This window comes from Geotrypetes seraphini, chromosome 5, assembly GCF_902459505.1.
Source record: "Geotrypetes seraphini chromosome 5, aGeoSer1.1, whole genome shotgun sequence".
In the NCBI taxonomy this organism is placed as follows: Eukaryota; Metazoa; Chordata; class Amphibia; order Gymnophiona; family Dermophiidae; genus Geotrypetes; species Geotrypetes seraphini.
In genome coordinates this window covers 126026533-126050506 of record NC_047088.1, presented here as the reverse complement: position 1 = coordinate 126050506, position 23974 = coordinate 126026533, and the positions used below count along the sequence as shown (strand labels likewise).

General features: G+C 45.2%; 1 protein-coding gene across 3 annotated transcripts in view; it reads right to left on the bottom strand.

Moving 5' to 3' along the window:
* VPS16 (VPS16 core subunit of CORVET and HOPS complexes) overlaps positions 1 to 23974 on the bottom strand; it is a 1150777-nt gene that overhangs the window by 151732 nt on the left and 975071 nt on the right. For all 3 annotated transcript variants that reach the window (XM_033944752.1, XM_033944754.1, XM_033944753.1), the window contains one exon: positions 16868 to 16964. In XM_033944752.1, coding sequence (XP_033800643.1) covers positions 16868 to 16964 — 97 coding nt within the window. The remainder of the gene's footprint in view (positions 1 to 16867; positions 16965 to 23974) is intronic.

The window sequence follows — 23974 nt, the reverse complement described above, 5'->3', positions numbered from 1 at the left end:
TATGTAGCTTATCAGCACCTGTTAACAGTTCAGCATCTGTTAGTTTTACTGGCGACATAAGTGCTGTAAGGCTACCGGCAAAACACAGGTTATTGTCTGTGTTATTCAAATCTATTAAATACATACTTTTTTCTGCAAAATCTGGCTAAACAGTATAGATTTTAGCACCCTACGGGCCCCACCACCCATATTTCTTATTACAAGTACAACACGGAATAAATCACAGACCTGTATTTCTCTGTGACTTTGAAGGAGTTTAGCAACCTGGTCTAAGAAATCATCAGCATCTAGCGATTCGGGATTTAATTTACCAGAAAACAAGGAGTTGTGAAAAAGCGATGAATGTAGATACACTTGTACGTAGTCACCGGGCGAAACTCTGTTGCTGACATCGTCCAGGATATGTTGAATGCCTTGGCGTATGGCATTTTGAACCTCACGTAATGATGTTATCCTGTCTAAATTAAATATTGTTTCAAAGGCTTTGGTAACTTTGTGACCGTTTTTTGTTTTTAAACTCATGACCCATGCATATTTTGACAGGATATCTATTACCCGTCAGAACGTGAACTCGCAGGCCTTGAGCATGCGCAGATGCTCAAGGCCCAGCAGAAGAGGAGGCTGATCTTCGGGTACCGGCACCAAGCACAGGACATGCCGGTGCCCAGATGATGGTAAGAAGAGGTGGGGGGGTTGCCCAATCGCGTCGGGTCGGGGGTGCCAGATCGCGTCAGGGGGGTGCTGGATCGCAGGGGGGGGGGGGGCGGATCGCGGGGGGGGGGGGATGTTGCAGGATCGCAGGGGGGGGCCTTCGGGGGGAGCATTGCTGGTTCTCTGGGGGGAACGTATCAAAGCGAGTTTCCATTATTTCCTATGGGAAAACTCGCTTTGATAAACGAGCATTTTGGATTATGAGCATGCTCCTGGAACGGATTATGCTCATAATCCAAGGTACCACTGGTGTATAAATGATACTAAATCAACATCAGATACACCGCATATGGTCAACAGTTTTAATTCAAACAAAAACAAAGTAACAAAGCTGGCTTTCTGTCTCAGCACAGAGAAAGCAACAGACAATACTTCTGTCAAGGTGCTTGGAAGTAGAGAGTTGCGCGGGGACAGAAATCCCACCCGTCCCCACCCGTCCCCGCCAAAGTCCCACCCGTCCCCGTGAGGACTCCCACCCGTCCCCACCCGTCCCCGCGAGGAATCCCTCCGTCCCCACCCGTCCCCGCGAGGAATCCCTCCATCCCCGCCCGTCCCCGCGAAGAATCCCCTACGTCCCCGCCAGAAATCCCCTACGTCCCCATAAACTACAGAAATAGTTATTTCATTTAATTATGCTACTGAATTAAAGGCTCTGGTAGAAACCCATTTAAAAATAAGCAAAAAGACTTTATTAATTTGGAAATATTAATTGGGAAGAATACATACTTTGTAAACGGGTTTCTACCAGAGCCTCTAATGTTTATAAATTTTTATCAACACAACTAATATACTACTTTATCCTTAAGCAAAAAAAAAAAAAAGAATTTTTTTCCTACCTTTGTTGCCTGGTTTCTGCTTTCTTCATATTCTCATTCAATTCCTTCCATCCACTGCCTCTCTTCTCTCTGTGTCTTCCATTTGCTCTGTTACTGTGCCTCTCCCTTTCTCCCCCCTCCCAAATTGGTCTGGCACCCATCTTTTTCCTTCCACTCCCCCCATAGTCTGGCACCTCTGTCTTCTTCCCTGCCAGGGTCTTCTCCCCATTCCCTCTTCCCCATTTCCTTCCAGTGTCCTTCTCCCCCACCATCTTCCCCATGTCCTGTCAGGCAGCATCCTTCTCCCCCCTCTGCCTTCCCCATGTCCTTTCAGCGTCCTTCTCCCCCCTCTGTCTTCCCCATGTCCTTTCAGCGGCCTTCTCCCCCCCTCTGTCTTCCCCATGTCCTTTCAGCGGCCTTCCCCCCTGTTTTCCCCATTTCCTTTCAGTGGCCTTCTCCACCCCTGTTTTCCCCATGTCCTTTCAGTGGCATTCTCCACCCCTTTGTCTTCCCCAGTGCTTTCAGGGTCCTTCACCCCCTCTGTCTTCAACATGTGCTTTCAGCATCCTTCCCCCCCTCCTCCCGTTTTCCCCATGTCCTTTCAGTGGCATTCTCCACCCCTTTGTCTTCCCCAGTGCTTTCAGGGTCCTTCACCCCCTCTGTCTTCCCCAGTGCTTTCAGCGGCCTTCTCCCCCCTTAAACGTCTTTTCTTCTCCACTCCACCTTTCCTCCCTCCCTGCCCCTTACCTTTGTGGCGTTTCCGCACCCGACCGACAACAGAACAGGCCCGGTCGGACAAATCTCCCTGTCTTGTAGCCGCGAATCTAAATTACCTTCTTACAGCAGCTGGAGTATTGAAGCTGCTGTAAGAGGTAATTTAGATTCGCGGCTACAGGGCAGGGAGGTTTGTCGGCCGGGCCTGTTGTCGGTCGATCGGGGGACCTGACCGGCTGTGCACATTCTTCGGGGCGGACCGCCCCCTCCCCCCTCTTTCGTTCGCCATTGCCTTCTTCCTACCTGCCCTGCCGCTCACAGCCGACCGGAAGTCTTCCTGATGTCAGCGCTGACGTCGGAGGAAGGGAGGGCTTTGCTTAAGCCCTCCCTCCGACGTCAGCGCTGACATCGGGAAGACTTCCGTTCGGCTGTGTGCTGCGACAGTGCAGGTAAGGAGGAGGAGACTACCCTCACGGCTCAAATGCAGTGTACTGCGATCCAACCCCGCAGGAACCCCGCGACCCTCGGAGGCGTCCCCACGGGATCCCCGCGACCCTAGGGGGCGTCCCCATGGGATCCCCGCGACCCTAGGGGGCGTCCCCACGGGATCCCCGTGACCCAAAGGGGGAACCCGCGGGATCCCCGCGGGTCCCGCGGGATTCCCGTCATCCCCGTTCTCGTGCAGCTCTCTACTTGGAAGCTCAATTAGCCAAAAAGGAATCAAAAAACAAAAATATCCTGCCCCAGGTAGGTATTATTAAGTTCTGAATTTAGCACAGTCTTTAACTATTCTTTCAGGGAATGCAGAACTCATAGTCATCATTTCATTATACTTCAAGGATCCCTGGACTTCAGCTTATCCTAGTCCCAGTCTTCACCAGGTCCTTGGGGTTTTTTAAACAAGCAAAACAAAACTCCAGCGCTATGCAGCACTCCAGTCCTGGTGCTGCAGGAACAGGATTGCCGGGTTCACTCTCACAAAAAGCTTTGCACAAGCACCCACAAAATTACCCAACCCGAGGTCTTCTGTGAACCCAACCCCAATTCTGTAAGTTCTCAGTCTTGATCCAGTACTAACACCAGCCACACACCAGCTTCTCACAAAGCTCTCTCCTAGCTGATGTGGAGTAGCTCAATTAGTGCTAAGCACAAGTTCAGTACTGCTTCCAGCAGCTGTACAACAAAAGAAAAACACTCTTCAAAACATTCTTTGCCAGGTCCTTCTAAAATAGTCCCAACAAAATTCTTTAAGGAAACTTCCAAAAACCACAAGAATAATTCATGGGCAGGAAACTGCCACACTTATAGCCATGGGTTCCAGAGATTCCACTCCAGGCATGCCAGACTCTGCCTCTTCCATTTGTTCCTCTGGAACCTCTTGCTCTGCCCTGTCCTGTGTTACAGAACTTTCCCAATCCATGGGTTCTGGTTTGGGAGCTTGCCCTTGCCTGGCCAGGAGGATTCTTTCTGCCAGCCCTTCCTGAGCTGTCCCTCTCAGACTCTTTGAGAGCTGCTTTAAGGGAGAAGAGCCACTCCCAGTCTTACGTGGCTGAGGTACTGCTTTGGAGGCTCTTTGGCTCCCTCTCAGTTCGGTGGTAATATTACACTCTAGGAGCTGGTTGTATTTCCTAAGGGAGCTTGTTTTCCTGACAGGCTTTGGCTCGGGAAAGGGAACTAGGTCTGCAACAGATTCATTGTCCTCAGGATAGGCAGCCCTGTCCTCTACAACCTCTGAAGCTCTACCTGCTTCTGGATTCCTGGTTAGGAGAGTCGGCTTAACCCCTATTCTAACCTTGACAGGATCATCCTTGGGGATGGGCATGTCACAATGTGACGCAGCAGTATGGTCCGAGGTTTCGCCTTCTCCCATAATTATCTATCGGTGCAGCTGAATTGATAAATTTAATTTTTGTTGTGTTCCACTTTTTGTTGTGTATTTTTGCCCCCGACGTATGGACATTGGCTTCCAGTTGCTTATCGTATAATGTACAAATTATGCCTGCTCACTTTTAAGTCTTTGACATTTAAAACCTCAGCTTTTATTTATAAAGTTTTAATCCCTTATACTTCATCTAGATTATTGAGGTCAAATGACCAACATTTATTGGTCATCCCCTCTCTTAAAATTATTAACACACGGTGACAGTCTATTTTTTTCAGTCACGGCTTCTCAATCCTGGAATGCCCTTCCAATTTATCTAAGAGAGGAAAAGAATTTCAAAAAATTTAAGAACAAACTCAAGAGTCTTCTTTTTAAAGATGTATTCAATGATTAAATGAATTGCTTATGGCTCTTAATCCATTTTTAACTATTTTGATAGTTTTCATTTCCCTTCCCTATTGTTTTTAACCCTAATTGTTTTTCTTTATAACCAGATTGTATTTCATTCCTAGTTTTCCCTGTGTTTTTGATTGTATGTGCAATTTGACTTATTAATATGTTTTGTAGATTTAGCACATGTCAGTTATGTTTGTCTTCCTTAACTTTGTAACTTTTATCAATCTGTACATCACTTAGAATTCGGAATAGGCGATTAATCAAATTTTATAATAAACTTGAAACTTGAAACATTTGGTGCTTCCGTCCCATGTTCACACAGGATCAACTCATCAGTTTTCTAAGTAGTCAGTTGCATTCTTTCTAAGACTCTTCAGTACTTTTAGTCATTCATTGTCTCATTTTAATATATTTGGAATTGTTTGTATTTAGCTCCCCGATGTTCTGTACAATTTATGCTTCCCAGCATATATCGGCACTTATGTACTGTATGTTCATTTTTTCTTGCTTCCTGTTCCCATTTGATATGTAGTTTGTTATATCTGTTTTAACAGCAGATTTCTTATAGCTTTTAACTGAATTTTTAATTTAAAACTGAAGGTAGATAAAGCAATGGGACCGGATGGGATCCATCCCAGGATACTGAGGGAGCTCAGAGAGGTTCTGGCGGGCCCTATTAAAGACTTGTTCAACAAATCTCTGGAGACGGGAGTGGTTCCTGGGGACTGGAGAAGAGCGGATAAGGTCCCTATTCACAAAAGTGGTCACAGGGTTGAAGCGGGTCCAATTCCGGTACTCCTGTGCAAGTTGCAATCATTTATTGTGATGAACCCTCATGAGCATGGCTGCAGTCACCAGCTGTCTGCTCCAGAGCCCCATTTGCAACAGGGTTCCCTACACAGTCATTTTGGACACAAATCTGGAAGCCGCTTCGTTCATTTAGATCAGGGATCTCAAAGTTCCTCCTTGAGGGCCGCAATCCGGTTGGGTTTTCAGGATTTCCCCAATTAATATGCATTGAAAGCAGTGCATGCACATAGATCTCATGCATATTCATTTGGGAAATCCTGAAAACCCGATTGGATTGCAGCCTTCAAGGAGGGACTTTGAGACCCCTGATTTAGATGGAGAATTGCACCACTGTAGCTTGCCAATTGGCCTGTACCAACCTGACAAGCCGATTTTCCCCTTTCTCATTGATGGCTCATGCTGTCCCACAAATACCATGTTGAGTCATCAAAAAGGTTCCATTCATCCACTCATGGTACACTTTAACCACAGCAGCCTGTGAACAGTTCAATAACCCCACCTTTTCTGAAATGCTGCTGCCCTTGTCCCGGTAGCATGCCCATGTCGAGTCATCAAAAAGGTTCCATTCATCCACTCATGGTATACTTTAACCACAGCAGCCTGTGAACAGTTCAATAACCTCACCTTTTCTGAAATGCTGCTGCCCTTTTCAATGTCTAATCATGCTTTTTTCCCTATGACAGCCACAGTTGCTATATTAGCAACTTGATATCCCATCTATAAAGTCTACATGCGGCACGTGTATTTGTTCATTGGCTGTGCATCCCTGACATCAGAGGTAAGCAGTGGTCATAATGTGACTCGACCATATAATTAGAGATCCTGTGTGTTCATACCATGCTTTTTCTTACATTCCGTCACTGTTTTCCTCTCCACCACCTTCCTTGGGAAGGCATTCCAGGCATCCACCATCCTTTCCGTGAAACATAATTTCCTAACATCACTCCTAAGTGTACCACCCATAACCTCAATTTATGTCCGCTTGTTTTACCAATTTTCCTTCTCTGGGAAAGATTTAGTTCCATATTAATACGTTTCAAATATTTAAATGTCTGTATCATATCATCCATGTCCTACCTCCCCTCTACAGTATACATGTTCAAATCTTCTAGTCTCTTCTTGGATGTGTTTTGGCGCAGACCCCCTACCATTTTTGTCACCTTTCTCTGGACCACTTTAAGTCTTATATCCTTAATCAGTTATGGCCTCCAAAACTGAACACAATACTTCAAGTGGGGCCTCAATGACCTGTACAGAAGTATCACCTCCTCCTTTCTTCTGCTGATTACACCTCTCTGTATACAACCTAGCATCTTTCTGTCACCTTCAGATCCTCAAACAAAGCCTTTCGGCCCTGCATAGACTACATGTTGACAATTATACCATGGACAATTATACCATGGACATGTTGCATTATACCATGGAGCAGAAGAACGTGTAGATGTAGTCTTCGGTTGGTGGTTCATAACTGAGGATGAGGCTAAGGAAGATGTAATGGAACCAATTCCAGGCCTCAACCTGAGTATCCAAAGGCAGGGAAATAAATTTAGAGAGGAAAGAAGAAAAATGGGGAGCAAATGATGCAGGGTCAACTCAAAGAAAGCAGTTAGGACTTGGGGTAGATAAAAGCTGATGTGGCCGAGATGCAGACACTGCTCCTGAGGAAAACTGAAGCAAAAAAGAGATCAGTCCAAGTCAGAAGTTGGGTCCTGAGATTAGTAAGAGAATAGCTAGAACATGAGGAGCTTTTAAGATCTGAATCAAAACTGAGACTAGTGATAACAGGACCATTGGAGTTTTGATTACAGAAGTATTACAGGCAATGTGTATCGCAAACTGTGTGCCTCCTGAGATTTCAGGTGTGCTGCGGCATACTGGGGAAGAGGAGAGGCACTGGCTGACTGCCTACAGGACCTGCCTCTCGTGGCGAGAGGCATGTCCTGTAGGCAGTCAGCCGGCGCCACTGCCTCTCCTTCTCTCTGGCCCTCTTCCCTGCTGGCACCCCCCCCCCAGGCATCTTAGGGCCCATCTTAGGGCTTTCACACATGCACGGACATCGATGTGACATTGTTATGGTGATGTCCATACACTTCCGGATGCCTCGAGCTGCGGCCACTACGTTTAGTGTGCTGCAGCTCGAGAAAGTTTGCGGGACACTGACCTACACTATTGAACTCATTGCCTAGTGCACTGTGGATGATGACTTCTTATAAAGATTTTAGACAAAATTTATTTTAAAAAAGCCACATTTTAAATGATCTTCCAAATGCATAATTATTTTTGCTATTTAGATTTAGGTTTTAATATGTATTTATATACCACCACTCTAACATCTGAAACATTCATAATTAAAATCAACAATAAAATTACAAACACAAACAGCACTAAAACAATATAATCTGCTCAATATTATACCTATAAAATAGTATACTTGTATCTTTGGGACTGGTTATTTTGCATCATCATACATATTAAAAACTATCCATCCAGAAACATCTCCAACTATCCCTATTCTCAACCTCGAGGTTGATAGGCCTTCTGAACATCAGAGTTTTTAAGACTACTTTTAAAAGCCTTCATATTCTGCTCTTGCATTAAGTAGGCTGGTAACATATTCCATAACTTCAAACCCATGATGTAAACTATTGAAACCTTATAATCCTTCAGCTTCACTACTTTAAAAGGCACATTCAACAGTGATGTTTCTACTGACCTCAAAGCTCTGGATGGCTGATATAAATGTAATTTAGTAGCCAGTACAACTGAAGTTAAACTATTCAGTACTTTGAACACCATCAATAGTCATACCAAATTCTAAATTCATTAGGTAGTCAATGTAGTTGTTTCAGGATTGGGTTATAAACTCCCACCGAGAACATCCTCCCACTAATCGGGAGGATGCATTTTTATAGCTGTTGCATTTTTATAGCTGTTTTTGTGCACTTTTTAAAATATGTATGCTATGTTCTGATTGTAATCCACCTTGAGTTGGAAGGTTAAAGTGGAATATAAATGCTCATGTTAAATTAAAGGATAAACAGTAGTATAAGCTCAGCAGAGATGATACGAAGGATGAGGTCTGTCTTTTACAGTTGGTACATGCTTACCAAACATTAGTCTAATGCAGTGGTTCTCAACCCAATCCTTGGGATACTCCTAGCCAGTCAGGTTTTCAGGATACCCACCAATTAATATACATGAGATCATAGGTGCCTGAATGGGGGGGGAGGGCACAGGGACCGTGGCCTCCCCAAAAATTAGCGATCCGGCTCAGTGGTCTACCAAGGAGGGGGGCAGAGCGCCCTGGAACGAGAGGTCCTATACTCTGCCACGGGACCTGCACCTCAGTGCGGCTGCTGGTCCACCTCTTCCAATGTACTTGTTCCGGAACAAAGTCGGCAGCCATGAGGAGGTGCGAGCGATGACTGCGTCTGCCAGCTCTGCTCAGGAACAAGTGATGTCAGAGGGAGTAGACTGGCAGCCGTGCTTAGGTGCAGGAAGGTCCCACAATGATGTCCAACAGATGTCGGCTCTACTCTGGAAGAAGTAAGTGATATCGAAGGGGGTGGACTGGCAGCTGAAGTCATCACGGGACTTTGCAGCAACTCCCCGCGTCTTCCGGTCCACCCCCTCCGACGTCACTGGGATGGAGGGAGAGAGAACGGATTATGAGATTGAAGGCAAGAGAACTTTTGACTTGGAAGAGAAATTCTACAGTAGCAAATACAATGCAAACTTCATCACCCTCATGCAGGGCAAAGATTTTTTAATATGGTACTGGTATGGAAGAGTGGTGGAGGAAGAGAAAGGAGGCAGATGCTGATGGAATTGGTGTGCAGGGAAAGGGGAGAGAGACATAACGGGGAAGGATACTGGATGGAATTGGGTTGGAGGTAAAGAAAGGGGGACAAATGCTGATGGAAGTGAGGGGAAGGGAGAGACAAGGGGCAGATGCTGATGGAAGAGGGGTAGATGGAAAGAGAGAGGGCAGACAGTGGATGAAAGGAAGAGAGTGACAAGAAGATGAGGAAAGCAGAAACCAGAGAAGATAAAGGTAATTTTTTTTTTTTTTTGCTTTAGGGGAAACGTGTCACTGTTTTTGTGGTGTTGCACTGTATGCAGAGTCCAGCTTCTTGGTGGTTCAGTTTAACCTTTGTCTATGTATTTATATTTTATTCCCTCTTTTACAAAACTGTACAGCGTTTTTTTAGCGCCGGCCGTGGTGGTAACAGCTCTGATGCTCAGAATTCTATGAGCGTCTGAGCTGTTACCACTGTGGCTAAAACACGTACTACAATTTCATAAAAGGGGGAGGGGTTAGTTTGTGATTATATATTTCATACTAGGCAAAGGTATTTTCTGCGTTCTGTGTGTTCGAAAGACATGGTTTTCTGTTAGGATTGACACTACAGGATTGATCTGTACTAGTCTGGCTTGTTTAGTTTAAGAATGGGTGTATTGATGTTATACTGTTCACAGCAGTATGTAAGATGCTGCCTTTTCCTAGGTACACTCTTGTGTGATGTGTGAATTGTTACTTAAAATCATGTTTTTCATACTGATGGGAGGGGTGTCAAAAAATGATGGTCCCCGAATGTCACATGTGCAAGGTGTCACATATGCTACTGATCTGGCTGCAATTTTGCTTTAAATCTCCCTCTCTCCCCCCCCAGCGGGACCCTGCGGCACAATCTCTTCAGCTCCAGACTCCCCCATACCTGCCCCATCAGGGTCACTGATATTTTAAATGTTCCGGCAGCCGCAGCGCAGTGTCTTAATTCAGCAGCTGCCCGTCTAGACAGGAGCAGGAAGTTGCTGCTGAATTAAGACTTCCGGGGCAGGCTGACGGCAGAAGGCTCATCTCCTGGATGCTGCGCCATGGCTGCCAGAACATTTAAAATAACAATGATCCAGGGGGAGGAAGGTGTGGGGGAGTCCAGAGCTGAAGAGATCATGCTGCAGAGTCCCACTGGGGGGCAGGAAGGAAAGAAGAACATATGCTACATGGTGTGCACGCCATGGGCTGGGAATAGGGAATTGGGAAGCAGGGGAGAACAGATGCTGCACGGGCTGGGTTGGGGAGGCAGGGAAGAACAGATGTTGCTCAGACTGGGAGATGGTTGGGAAGGATAGATGCTACACAGGCTGGGCTGGTGAGGCAGGGAAAAGACAGATGCTGTAGAGACTGGGAGGGGGTTAGGAAGGACAGATGCACGGGCTGGCTGGGGAGGCAGGGATGGACAGATGTTGTACGGGTTGGGAAAGACAGATGCTGCACGGGCTGGGCTGGGCTGGGGAGAGGCAGGGAAGGACAGGCTGGGAGGGAATTGGGAAGGATAGATGCTGCACAGACTGGCAGGGGGGTTGGGAATTACAGATGCACGGGCTGGGGGATTGGCAAGGACAGATGCTGCATGGATGGGGTGCTGGGAAGGGACAGAAAGAGATATGCTGCCAGTGTGGGGGGGGGGAAGAGAAAAAGAAAATTGTTGTACATAGGTGAATGGAGTGGGAGGGAAAGGGAAACGATATACATTGGGAAAGGAAGAAAGAGGGAGAATTGTTGGACACGATAGTGGTGGAGAGGAGGGAAAGAGAAATATTACACTGGGAGGGAGGACAGAGGATTCAAAGAAAGGAACATAAGAATATAAGAATTGCCGCTGCTGGGTCTGACCAGTGGTCCGTCGTGCCCAGCAGTCCACTCATGCAGCAGCTCTCTGGTCAAAGACCAGCGCCTTAACTGAGACTAGCCCTACCTGCGTACGCTCCGGTTCAGCAGGAACTTGTCTAACTTTGTCTTGGATCCCTGGAGGGTGTTTTCCCCTATGACAGATTCAAAACAAATGCTAGGAAGTTCTTCTTTACCCAACGTGTGGTGGACACCTGGAAAGCGGTTCCAGAAGACGTAATAGGGCAGAGTACGGTACTGGGGTTTAAGAAAGAATTGGACAATTTCCTGCTGGAAAAGGGGATAGAAGGGTATAGATAGAGGATTACTGCACAGGTCCTGGACCTGTTGTGCCGCCGCGTGAGCGGGCTGCTGGGCGCGATGGACCTCAGGTCTGAACCAAAGGAGACATTGCTTATGTTCTTATGTCAGACTCCGGAAGAACGTTCCAGTTTTCTACAAATCATTCTTCGACGTTCAGCTCCTCGAAAAAGGTAGCTACACTTCACTAGAATATATGTTAGCTTCAGTCAACGACAAAACTCTATCCCCACCCATTGGGTATCTTGTTACTATACTGGCCACCAACCCCTGGAATAAATCCTCCAAAGTCGTCCTTGAGACCATTACAAGCGCTTTCCTAAAATTTCAGAGATTACTGATCATTGGCGATATTAATCTCCACCTAGATGACAACACCAGCAAAGATGCAAACAAATTCAACAACTTCCTCACTTCTCTAGGTTTCCCCTTCTAAAGGTTGGGAGACCAATGTTGGACACAGTATTCCAAGTATGGTCTGACCATCGCTCTATAAAGCGGCATTATAACTTTCTCCGATCTACTCATGATTCCATTTTTTATCATGCCTAACATTCTATTTGCTTTCTTTGCCACTGCCGCGCATTGTGCCGACGGTTTTAGGGTTCTATCTATCAGTACAACCAGGTCCTTTTCTTATTCGCTCTTACTCAGAGTTGCACCTGACATTCTACACTCGTGTTACTTGTTCTTTCTGCCTAAGTGCATCACTTTGCATTTTTCCACATTAAACTTCATCTGCCATTTCTCCGCCCATTTCTCTAACTGACATGAGTCACTCTGGAGTTCCTCGCTATCCTTCTGCGATCTGATTGCCCGGTATAGCTTTGTGTCGTCTGCAAACTTGATGATCTCACTGGATGTTCCTTCTTCTAGGTCATTGATGAAAATATTAAATAAGATGGGCCCAAGTACCGAGCCCTGGGGCACACCGCTAGTAACTTTCTCCCAGTCTGAGAACTTCCCATTTATGCCCACTCTCTGCTTTCTGTTCTCCAGCCATTTGCCTATCCATCTTTGTATATCCCCCTCTATTCCATGGCTTTGTAGTTTCCTGAAAAGTCTTTCATGTGGAACCTTGTCGAATGCTTTTTGGAAGTCCAAGTATATTATGTCCACCGGTTCTCCACTATCAATTTGTTTGTTCACAGTCTCAAAAAATTGAAGTAGATTCATCAAATATGATTTCCCTTTCCTGAAGCCATGTTGATTGGCTCTCTTCAGGTCGTGTGTATCCAAGTGCTGGACTATGCTATCTTTAATCAGTGCTTCAACCATCTTGCCAGGGACAGATGTAAGACACAGGTCTGAAGTTGCCCGGTTCTCCTCTTGATCCTATTTGAAAATTGGCGTGATGTTCGCTATCTTCCAGTCGTCCGGTATTTGTCCAGTTCTAATTGACAGGTTGGCAAGTTTTTGCAATAGTTCTCTGATTTCAACCTTCAGTTCTTTTAAGACTTTTGGGTGAATTCCATCCGGTCCAGGGGATTTGTCATTTTTAAGTTTGTCGATCTGGTAGTATATCTGGTCCAAGTCCACTTGAACTGTGGTGAGGCTGTCCTCTATTACTCCTTTGAACACTTTCACTGCTTCTGGTATTGTTGCGGTGTCCTCCTTCATAAAGACAGATGCAAAGAAGGAATTTAGTCTGTCTGCAATTTGTTTTCTTCCTTGATGTGCCCTTTTCTTCCCAGCTCTCATCTTACCTAGAGAGATTCTCCATTCTCTTACCTTACCAATATGGCTTCAGAACAACTTCAGCACCAAATCCCTTCTAGTCTCATTAATTTCAAAGGTGCAACAACTACATGCTGTCCTATTTCAATTCAATCTCTCTGCAGCTTTTGATGTCATCCACCACAATATTCTAATTTATCAACTTTCCGAGATAGGCATCAACTCCATAATTTTTGAGTGGTTCTCGAATTTCTTACGATCCCACTCCTACACTGTCAACACAAATGGCACCACGTCCGCTCCTTGGAAACCGACTTGAAGAGTCCCGTAGGGATCACCCCTATCCCCTATTCTCTTTAACATCTATATGTCTTCCCTGTAACTCTCCAATTTATCTTCCCTTGAAACACTCTATACATATGCTGATGACATCCTTGTCCTCCTCGAGACAGTTTTGAACCTTACCAACCTCTCTGAGAACATAACAGCATGCATAACGAAACTCCAATCCTGGTCCCTCTCAGTACAAATGAAACTGAACGAGTCCAAAATGAAACTACTCTGGCTCGACCCAAAATTAGAACATTTGCCTACCCTCTTCTCACTGCCTTCTAATGTCACACTTTCAAGCAAAGTTCTAGGCATCATTATCGACTTTTCTTTTTCCTTCAATGACCATCTCAACTTCTTGGTAAAATCATGCTTTTTTAACCTCCACATGCTGAGTAAAGTGAGATCCTACTTCTGCCAACAACATTTTGTCGTCCTTATTCAATCTATCATCCTCTCCAGACAAGACTACTGTAATTCCATCTATCTAAGTCTAACTAAAAAAGTCTTCAAAGACTTCAGCTAATTCATAACATCGCAGCCAAGTTGATCTTTGCAAAAAGCAAATTTGATCATGTTTTCCCACTTCTGTCCAAACTTCACTGGCTTCCAGTAATTTCCAGGGTTCATTTTAAATGTGCCTGCCTAACTTTTAAGATCCTACACGGATCCCTCCCCTAATTCCACTATCTTGAAACTCCTCAAGGTCCACCGAAAAACTTAAACTATCATTCCCTTCGCTAAAAAGTATCCTCTATGCGGGAAAATTATGGGGGAATCTCTCTTCTTCAGAATTGCAGGGCTTTGGAATAAAATTACTGCCCCAATACGGAATCTGGGCTCTTTCCAACTATTCCAAAAGCACCTGAAAACTAGGCTATTCACAAAAATGTAATGCTCTCTTCCCCCTATACTCAACCTCCAACCCCATTATGCTGTTATTTCCTATATTAAGCTCTTGTAAATCATGCTGAGCTCTATAATTTTGGAGAGGATGCGGTATATAAACTTAAGGTTTAGTTTAGCTTAGTTTAGTTTCTACCACTCTCTGGGTGATGAACTTCCTTATGTTTGTATGGAATCTACTCCCTTTCAATTTTAGGGCGCCCTCTCGTTCTCCCTACCTTGGAGAGGGTGAACAACCTGTCCTTATCTACTAAGTCTATTCCCTTCAGTATCTTGAATGTTTCAATTATGTCCACTCTCAGTCTCCTCTTTTCAAGGGAGAAGAGGCCTAGTTTCTCTAATCTTTCGCTGTACGGAAGCTTAACCCCTTAACCATCTTCACCGCTCTTCTCTGGACCCTTTCAAGTAATACCGTGTCCTTCTTCATGTATGGTGACCAGTGCTGGATGCAGTACTCCAGGTGAGGGCGCACTATGGCCCAGTACATTGGCATGATAACCTTCTCCGATCTGTTTGTGATCCCTTTCTTTATCATTCCTAGCATTCTGTTCGCCCTTTTCGCCGCCGCCACTCATTACGTGGACGGTTTCATCAGCTTGTTGATCAGAACTCATAAGTCTCTTTCCTTGGAGGTCTCTCCAAGTACCGCCCCAGACATCCTGTATTCGTGCATGAGATTTTTGTTACCGACATGCATCACTTTACACTTATCCACGTTGAACCTCATCTGCCATGTCGATGCCCATTCCTCGAGCCTGATTATGTCATGTTGCAGATCTTTGCAATCCCCCTGTGTCTTCACTATTCTGAATAACTTCGTATCGTCCACAAATTTAATTACCTCATTCATCGTACCTATGTCCAGATCGTTTATAAAGATGTTAAAGAGCACGGGTCCAAGAACCAAGCCCTGCGGCACCCCACTGGTGATGCTCTTCCAGTCCGAGTATTGTCCATTTTCACCCCACTCGCTGTTTCCTATGCTCCAGCCAGTTTTTAATCCATGTGAGTATTTCACCCTCGATTCCATGGCTTGCAATTTTCTGAAGTAGTCGTTCATGCAGAACCTTGTCAAATGCCTTCTGAAAATCCAGATATACAATAAGAACATGCATTAAGTATATAAAACTTTGCTGCTCTATCAAAAATTAAATATATACTTGACTTTAAGATATACACATTTACATGACTGGTAGTAGGAACCTGAATCCTCTGACTTTGACACTTTTCAGATCAAAAAGACACCCCGGGGAAAAACGGCACCAAAACAAGGCTATAAGCTAGCTTTGGAGACATCAGAAATTCCCATGGTGCTTAAAGTTATCAAAAAGTCACCAAAAATTTATTTCCAAATTGTTTTTTTGAAAACAAACATTCCATGCCCGAGCTACATGGAGAATGTGAAACATAATAAAAGCTGTAGCGCCTAAAGTAATGTGCTGTGATTAAGAACCCATGCACTGTGTCAGTGACCTCGTATTGCTGTTAGGCACCCTGTTGAAGTTTTATGAGCGCATTTAGATCTTATAAAATTATTTACAACTCTATACCTATTAGTGGTCTTAAGCTTTGCAGATTTAAGTATTATTGATTGCAATAGGGTTTCATTTTTGTCTTTAAAGATGAATGTAGGGCAGAAAGTAAAGGAGAGAAACAGCAAATGGATAAGAAGGCCATGGAAACACAAGAGCACAGACCAGAGACAGAGAAATGATGATTAGCTTACCAGACAACTAAGGTAGGGAATATGATTTTATTTTCAATTTACTGATTGAAATGTGTCAGTTTTGAGAATTTTTATCTGCTATCTATATTTTGCACTGTTCAGGAAGAAATGAATTTCTTTCAATTTCTCAGTTGTTATAATGCATGTAGAGTCGTATCTTAGGGTTTCGTTTGTGTATATTAGTACTTTTAGTTTGTGGTTCTATGTTTGCATAGGGGTTATTATCTGTATTCTGCATGTGTGACCAATGCCAGGTGTTCTGGTAGGAATGAATGTTGAGAAGCATAGTGTGCTCTGTGTAGTTTAATTTTGTGGTTAATCATTATGCGTGTGTATATTTGAAAAACGAATGGAAAAAAAATGGTACTACAATTAATACTATCATTATTATGGAGGTGGGGTCAGGGGCAGAGCTTGGATGGGGGTCTGGGCAGAGTTTTTGGGCCGCCCCAAACAAAAAAGCATTTTGCTGCCTATGCTTGCGATAGATCTGTATACAATGGAGGTAGTAAATGCAAACTTATCTGATGCATGTTCATTGAAGATATCCTGAAATCTGACTGGCTGAGTGTGTTGGGAACCTCTGGTCTAATAGTGTTTCAGGAGGAAAACATGTTATATACTGTATACTGAGAAAATGGACAGAAACAGGCTATTCCAACAAAAGAAATACAGGATGAATTACAGCAAGACATTAAGGGCTCCTTTTACTAAGGTGCGCTAGCGTTTTTAGTGCACGCACAAGTACCGTGCGCTAAACCGCGCGGTACGCTTCTAGAATAAGGCCAGATCAATTCTAGCGTTAAGGTCTAGCGTGCTGGGCAATTTAGCGTGTGCTATTCTGCGCGTTAAGGCCCTAAGATAAAGACTCAAGATTGCACTGGAGAATTAGCAAAGTGCTTTCCTACCAGATAGCCGATAGGTGATTTTTTACTTTTGGAAAACTTTTCCATTTCCTCCCAGTCTTCTCTCTCTGCCAGAGCAGAAATCTTCAGCCACCAGTACCTGCAAATAAGATAAATAATTCACAATCCCTTGAAGAGACTACAAAAGATGGTGATATTTTGAGGGCAAGTTTTTTAAACAAGTCCACTGTACATGTGTGTCTTTATAAATACTAGCACACCTGCTGAAATCATGGCACAACTGAACCTATGTATATTGACACTTGCTCAGGATCAGATGTAAATTTAATCATGCATTTTATAAAATTATCATGTAAGATATAATTTTCCTTCCTTGTCATCAGCAGTAGATGAATCCAGGAATCCTCAAATAGGACGGGTATCAGAAACACTCACGGAAAGAACTGACACAATGTCTAAGCAGTAATGCTTGGAAAAAGTATGCAAAGAAGACTATGTAGCTGATCTGTAAATCTTCTCATGAGAATATGCATGTAACTCAGCCCATGAGGTAGAGAGAGCCCTGGTAGAATGAGCTATGAGAGAAACTGAAGCTCACTTCCCAGAAAGAATATATTGTATTTTTTGCTCCATAAGAAGCACCTGACCATAAGATGCACCCCAAATTTAGAGGAGGAAAACAAGTTTCATGTTTCAAGCTTTTATTAAAATTTGATTGAGTCGCTTATCTAAATTCTAAGCAAGATACAAATTAATATATTATTTAAAACATAAATACAAGGGGGTCACATGGTGGCATGCACGGGAGAGGTCACTGAATAGCGGAGCTCCGTGCCTTTCCTAGCAAATCGGCTTGAACCGGCGGTGAAACCCCCCAAGGGGACAACTGTAACACTCCATATTCTTCTGCACATTCGGTGCAGCCTCTGCGTCTTTTGAATTGCAGCAGGAGGACTCCGATGACATCCAAAACCCTTCGTAAAGACCAGGAGAAACTCAAGGGGCCCAGCACTAAGATGGCGAAGCAGCCTGCTTCGCCTTCCTCAGCTGCTAACGCCTCCTGGACTGCAGAATCTACGGCAGAGATCACGGTGGCAGTGGAGGCTGCTTTGGATAAAAAACTGCAGAAACTTTATGATCGTGCTGAGGCTCACGAGCGGTTGGACAGCGTATGCATGGAGATGGATGAAATGCAGCAGAGACTTAGCGCTTTGGAGGATCAGGGTGAACCGTTAACGGCATTGAAACAGTGCGTCTCAAAGCTGGAGACTAAATTGGATGATTATGAAAATCGCTCCCGCCGGAATAATTTACGGTTTATCGGAATACCAGAGACTTCACGCGAGGGTGCTTAACTTTGCTTGATGGAAACCTGGCTCACAAGTCAACTTACCTTTGCTCTCATCTCGGCCTGCTCAGGATTAAGTGGACTCACCGGGTGGGCCCAGTGCCCTCAGCTGGATCTAAACCTAGAGCAGTTATCCTGCGGGTGCTTAACTTTGTTCATATGCAGGCTATATTGAGGGCCATATGCTCTGGCATGGCTCTGACACATGAGGGGGGAAAAATCCTCTTTTTTCAGGATTATTCAGCCCTGGTGGCGATTGCACAGAAAAAGTTTGTTCCAGTCTGTTCCGCTTTGGCAGCGAAGAAGATTCGCTTCTCCTTAATGTTTCCAGCCCAGTTGCGGATTCATCACGCAGGAATGGATCATTTTTTTGTGGATCCAGAATAGGCATTGGACTTTGTGAATACTTTGCCGGACTCTGTGCTTCCGCCCTGAAGGGGGGCGTACATTTTCTTATGGACTCCTGAGTCTTTTGCAGGCCGCTTAGCTGTGGCTTCACTGTGAGCCGGTCCAGTTCCAGGGACTGTTCTGGGCTCTTCACCGGGGCTTGATCTTGGACTGTTCCTGTCTGTAGCCCAGGTTCATTATTGTTGGTTGGTGTGCTGTTTTCTTTTTTTGCACAATGGGTGTTGGGTCTCCCTCGGGGGGATTCCTGTAAACATTTCTGGGAAGGGGTCCACTTTGAGTGCTCCGCATGAGCTGCTAGGGCACTTGTATGGTACAGGGGGGAGGGTGGGGTTGGCTTGGAAGCGATGGAGCTCTGGTTAGGGAGAGGAGGGGCTGGGGGAGTCTTGCATTGTTTTCAATTGTGGGTTGGTGGGGGGGATGTTTTCACCGAGTGTGAGGTGGACTACTGGTGGTTTGGGGTGTTTCCAATGGGTATGGAGACGGGTGAAGGCTGGGGTATTTGTTCTGCTGTGGGGCTTGGGAAGCTCTGATTTGCTGACGTGTAAAATTGTCTCTTGGAATGTGGGGGGGATTCACTCCCCAGTAAAGCACAGTAAGATCCTGTGTACATTAAAACAGCATGGGGCTGCTTTGGTTTTTCTGCAAGAGACTCACCTGTCGGCTGCTGAAGATCAAAAACTGTGTACCTGGTGGGTGGGGATACTATTGATAATCCTGCCATGCACAAGAAGGTGGGAGTGATTATCCTATTCAAGAAAGGGCTTCTTTTGGAGAAACATTCCATCCAGGTTGATGACCAAGGTTGTGGCTCATGTGACAGTGGACTATCAGGAGTTGATTTTGGTCAACTTTTATGCTCCTAATATCTACAATAAACAATTTTTTAGGAACCTTATTTGACATACTCAGGTAGCCTCTACTGTACCTGTTATTATGGGGGGATATTTTAACTCAGTATATGACTCCTTAGTGGATAGATCAGCCCTGAAATGGGTGGCTCCCACTGATTATACCAGAGGGGTACCATTATCATGTTCTGCTCTGGAACTCCTAGATGTGTGAAGGTTTTTCACCTGGATGGCAGGGATTATACCCACGTCTCTAGAGCCCATGGGACCATGTCCTGTATAGACTACTTGGCTGCTTTATGACTCGTCTTGTTGGAGCTGGGATTGGACCATCATGTATTTCGGACAGAGCTGTGGGAGGAGCGGGGTCCTTGAGTCTCTTTGCTCTGGAGATTTCTGAAGTCACTTTATTCTCAGGAAGCTACAAAGCCATGGCATAGAGGGAGATATACAAAGATGGATAGGCAAATGGCTGGAAAACCGAAAGCAGAGAGTGGGCATAAATGGGAAGTTCTCCGACTGGGAGAGAGTGACTAGTGGTGTGCCCCAGGGCTCGGTACTTGGGCCGATCCTTTTTAATATTTATATCAATGACCTGGAAAACGGAACATCCAGTGAGATCATCAAGTTTGCAGACGACACAAAACTCTGCCGGGCAATCAGATCGCAGGAGGACAGTGAGGAACTCCAGAGCGATTTGTGTCGGTTAGAAAAATGGGCGGAGAAATGGCAGATGAAGTTCAACGTGGAGAAATGCAAGGTAATGCATTTAGGCAGTAAAAATAAGGAATACGAGTACAGAATGTCAGGTGCAACTCTGGGGAAAAGTGAACAAGAAAGGGATCTGGGTGTACTGATAGATAGGACCCTGAAGCCGTCGGCACAATGCGCAGCAGCGGCAAATAAGGCAAATAGAATGTTAGGCATGATAAAGAAAGGAATCTCGAGTAGATTGGAGAAAGTTATAATGCCGCTTTATAGGGCAATGGTCAGACCCCACTTGGAATACTGCGTCCAACATTGGTCTCCCTACCTAAAGAAGGATATAAAACTGCTGGAGAGGGTGCAGAGACGAGCAACTAAACTAGTGAAGGGTATGGAGAAACTGGAATATGAGGATCGACTTAAAACACTGGGATTGTTCTCCCTTGAGAAAAGGAGACTGCGTGGGGATATGATCGAGACCTTCAAAATACTGAAAGGAATTGACAAAATAGAGCAGAGAAGATTATTTACAATGTCCAATTTGACACGGACAAGAGGACATGAAATGAAGCTAAGGGGGGGCAAGTTCAGGACTAATGTCAGGAAGTTCTGCTTCACACAGAGAGTGGTTGACATCTGGAATACTCTCCCAGGGGAGATTATTGCGGAATCGACAGTCCTAGGCTTCAAAAGCAAACTAGATGCATATCTCCTTGAGAGAGGCATATAAAGATATGGTTGGCTATAAAATAAGCCAGGTGAATACCTAGCAGGGCCTCCGCGTGTGCGGATCGCCGGACTTGATGGACCGAAGGTCTGATCCGGAGATGGCGCTTCTTATGTTCTTATGTTCTTATGATACTAAATTCCATGAGTTTCTGCAGGTGAAGTGGAGGGAGTATTCTGAGTTCAATCAGGGATCCGCCTCTCAGCCGGTTCTTTTCTGGGAGGCAGCCAAAGTGGTGCTGCATGGCGAAATTATCTCCTATGCGGCCCATAAAAAGCATGTGACAGCAGATGAGTTGAGGAGGTAGGAACGTCAAGTTCGGCTTGATAGGCAACGGTATGGGGCCTCAGGGTCTCAGTCTCATAGAGTGGCGTGGCTGACCTCTCAGGCTTCTAATATTCAGGAAAAGGCTCAGAGGTCGGCTCTTTATTTTAAATTCCAACTTTATAAAACATGCTAATAAACCAGGGGCTCTGCTAGCTAAGCTGATTGCCTGGGAGCGGGAGCCAAGTAGGGTGTTGAGGGTCCGCAATTGTCATGGGGACTTGGTTCATTATGCCGGAGCTGTTCAGCAGGCCTTTCTTACTTTCTTTGAGGACTTATATAGTCCAACTGATAATATGGGATTGGACTGTACTTCGTATCTGTTTAATGTGGATCACCCTTCTTTGTCAGATGCACAACAGCACGCGTTAAACTTGCCTATCCAGGAGAAGTAGGTGTCTTGTCTCATCGGGCTTAGCCCCCTGGGAAAGGCGTCCAGTGGGGATGGCTTGGTGGCAGAATTCTACAAGATTCTTCAACAGCAGATATACAGCTGTTTGGTGGTGGTCTTCAATTCTTATATTGCAGAAGTAGAATTACCATCTTCCCTCCATGATGCTTTAATTATTGTACTTTTGAAGCCTGGAAAGGACTTTCAGGCTTTAGATTCATACCGGCCTATCTCTTTATTATCATATGAAGCTAAATAATTTGTAAAGATTTTGGCAAATAGAATGGCAAAGGTGATCCCCGATCTTTTGCTGTTGTCCCAAGTTGGATTGTCCGGGGTTGCTCAGTTTCAAAAAATCTGAGACACATCTTTCTGTCCCTGGAATGAGTGCGGACTACTTTAACACCCTTCTTAGTGATTAGTTTTGATGCTAATAAAGCTTTTGATCGCTTCCGGTGGGATTTTCTGTTTGCGGCGCTTCGGGCTTATGGATTTGGGGATACATTTTTGAATGGGATACATACTTTATATCGTTCTCCCCAGGGGTGCCCTTAGTCCCCGCTTCTCTTTGTGCTGGTCTTAGATTTGGTACTTCGGGATATTCAGGCTCATCCTGAGATTGAAAGTGTGAACATTTGATTAGAGACTTTCAAGATTTCTGCTTTTGCTGATGACATTTTAGTTCATATTACTAATCCTGAGAGGTCTCTTCGAGCTCTTCTGGACACTTTTACAAAGTTTGGCAAACATTCGGAATTTCGGCTCTATTTGGATAAGTCAGAGTATTCGGTCACCAAGCCAGATCGGATGCCCAGCTCGGCTTTTCACTGTCCTTTGCGGCAAGCACAAGGCAGTTTTAAATATTTGGGTATTTTTGGGGGAGCTGATCCTGCCCAGTTATATCACCTTAATATACCTCCATTGTTGCATTTAACAGCGGCTCGTTTGGGCCAATGGTCTATGTTGCCACTGTCTCTTATGGGGCGGGTTAGTCTGTATTCGATGGTCATCTTTCCCAAGTGGTTGTACTGTCTGCAGACTCTCCCGCTTCGGGTGACCTCCAGGGATATCAACTTGTTGTATCAGGCAGTTGCACGTTTCTGTTGGGGAGGAAAAACAGCTCGCATGCGATTCTCGCGGTTGATTGGGAATTGGCGAAGGGGCAGCATGGGGATCCCTGATTTACACATATAATTTGGCCTACTTGCTTCAGCACATGGGGGATTAGTGTAATAATATTTCCCACTTCTCCTCTTTGGCAATGGAATGTGCCTTCTGTACCCCTTGGCATCTCTTTTATGTGTCGCAGGTTAGGCCGCGCATACTTCCAGGTCACATTTGCCGCTCGGGTGTTTTTCGATTTGCTCAGATGGGTTGGAAGGATCTTGCTAAATGGGGAGGCTTTGACCTGCACAGTAGTCGTCTTTTACTACTCCGGGGGAATGGCGACTTTCGCCCTGGATTGGAATCGGCTGTTTTTCCAACCTAGGAATCGAGGGGTATCACGTTTCTTCATCATGCTCTAACGGCTGTGGACACGTTAAGTCCGGTGGATTCCTTTGCAAGATTGGGGGGGCTTGTGGCAGGTGGTTTTTACCCATTGCCAATTGGATTATTATATTAGGTCCCTGCCCCGGGTTTCATTATCGGACACTGTGGTCAGCTGCTTAGACGAGTTGTTCTCTCTTGAGGCAGTAGATCAGCTGTCCATCTCCCTACTTTATAAAAAACTAGTGTTTAAGCCCATTACATTAACGGGTGCTAGAGTACATGTCTGTCTGGTTTTTTTTTATTTGTCTCTCTGACCTTGGATGCTGTCTGTCTGTCATTCTTTCTGTCTGTCTCTCCCTGGCCCCCTGTCTGTCTATCTTTATTTCTAACTCTATCCTCTTCCCTCAATCCGGCATGTGCCCTTTTTTCTTTCTGCTCCCCACTTCCTTCCAACGTCTGCTCCCCCTGTCCCTAAGACTTCCATTCAGTGGCTGTCCCTCCTCTCTCCTACACTTCCATTCAGTGTCTGTCTCCTTCTCTCTACCCCTTCTATCTACTGTTCACCCTCTATCTTGCCCCTTCCATTCACTGCCCTCTCTTCTCTTTCCATCCAGTGTCCGCCCTCTCTCTCTCTGTTCCATATGGCATCTCCTCCTTCCTTTCCCCTTTCCTTTTTCCTTGGTCTGGCATACATTCCTCCTTCCCTCCATGCCCTGTCATCTCTTCTTCCCTCCAAGCCATTCTCTCCCCCTCTGCTCCCTTTCCTCCTTGAACTTCATCGGGCAGCAGCAGCATTCACAATTCAGGTCTTCCTCTCTGTCGAGTCATCTTCCTGAAACAGAAAGTAGGCAGGACCCGCCAGAGAGGAAGGCCTGAAGCCGGCAACAGCAGCGAATTGTAAACACTG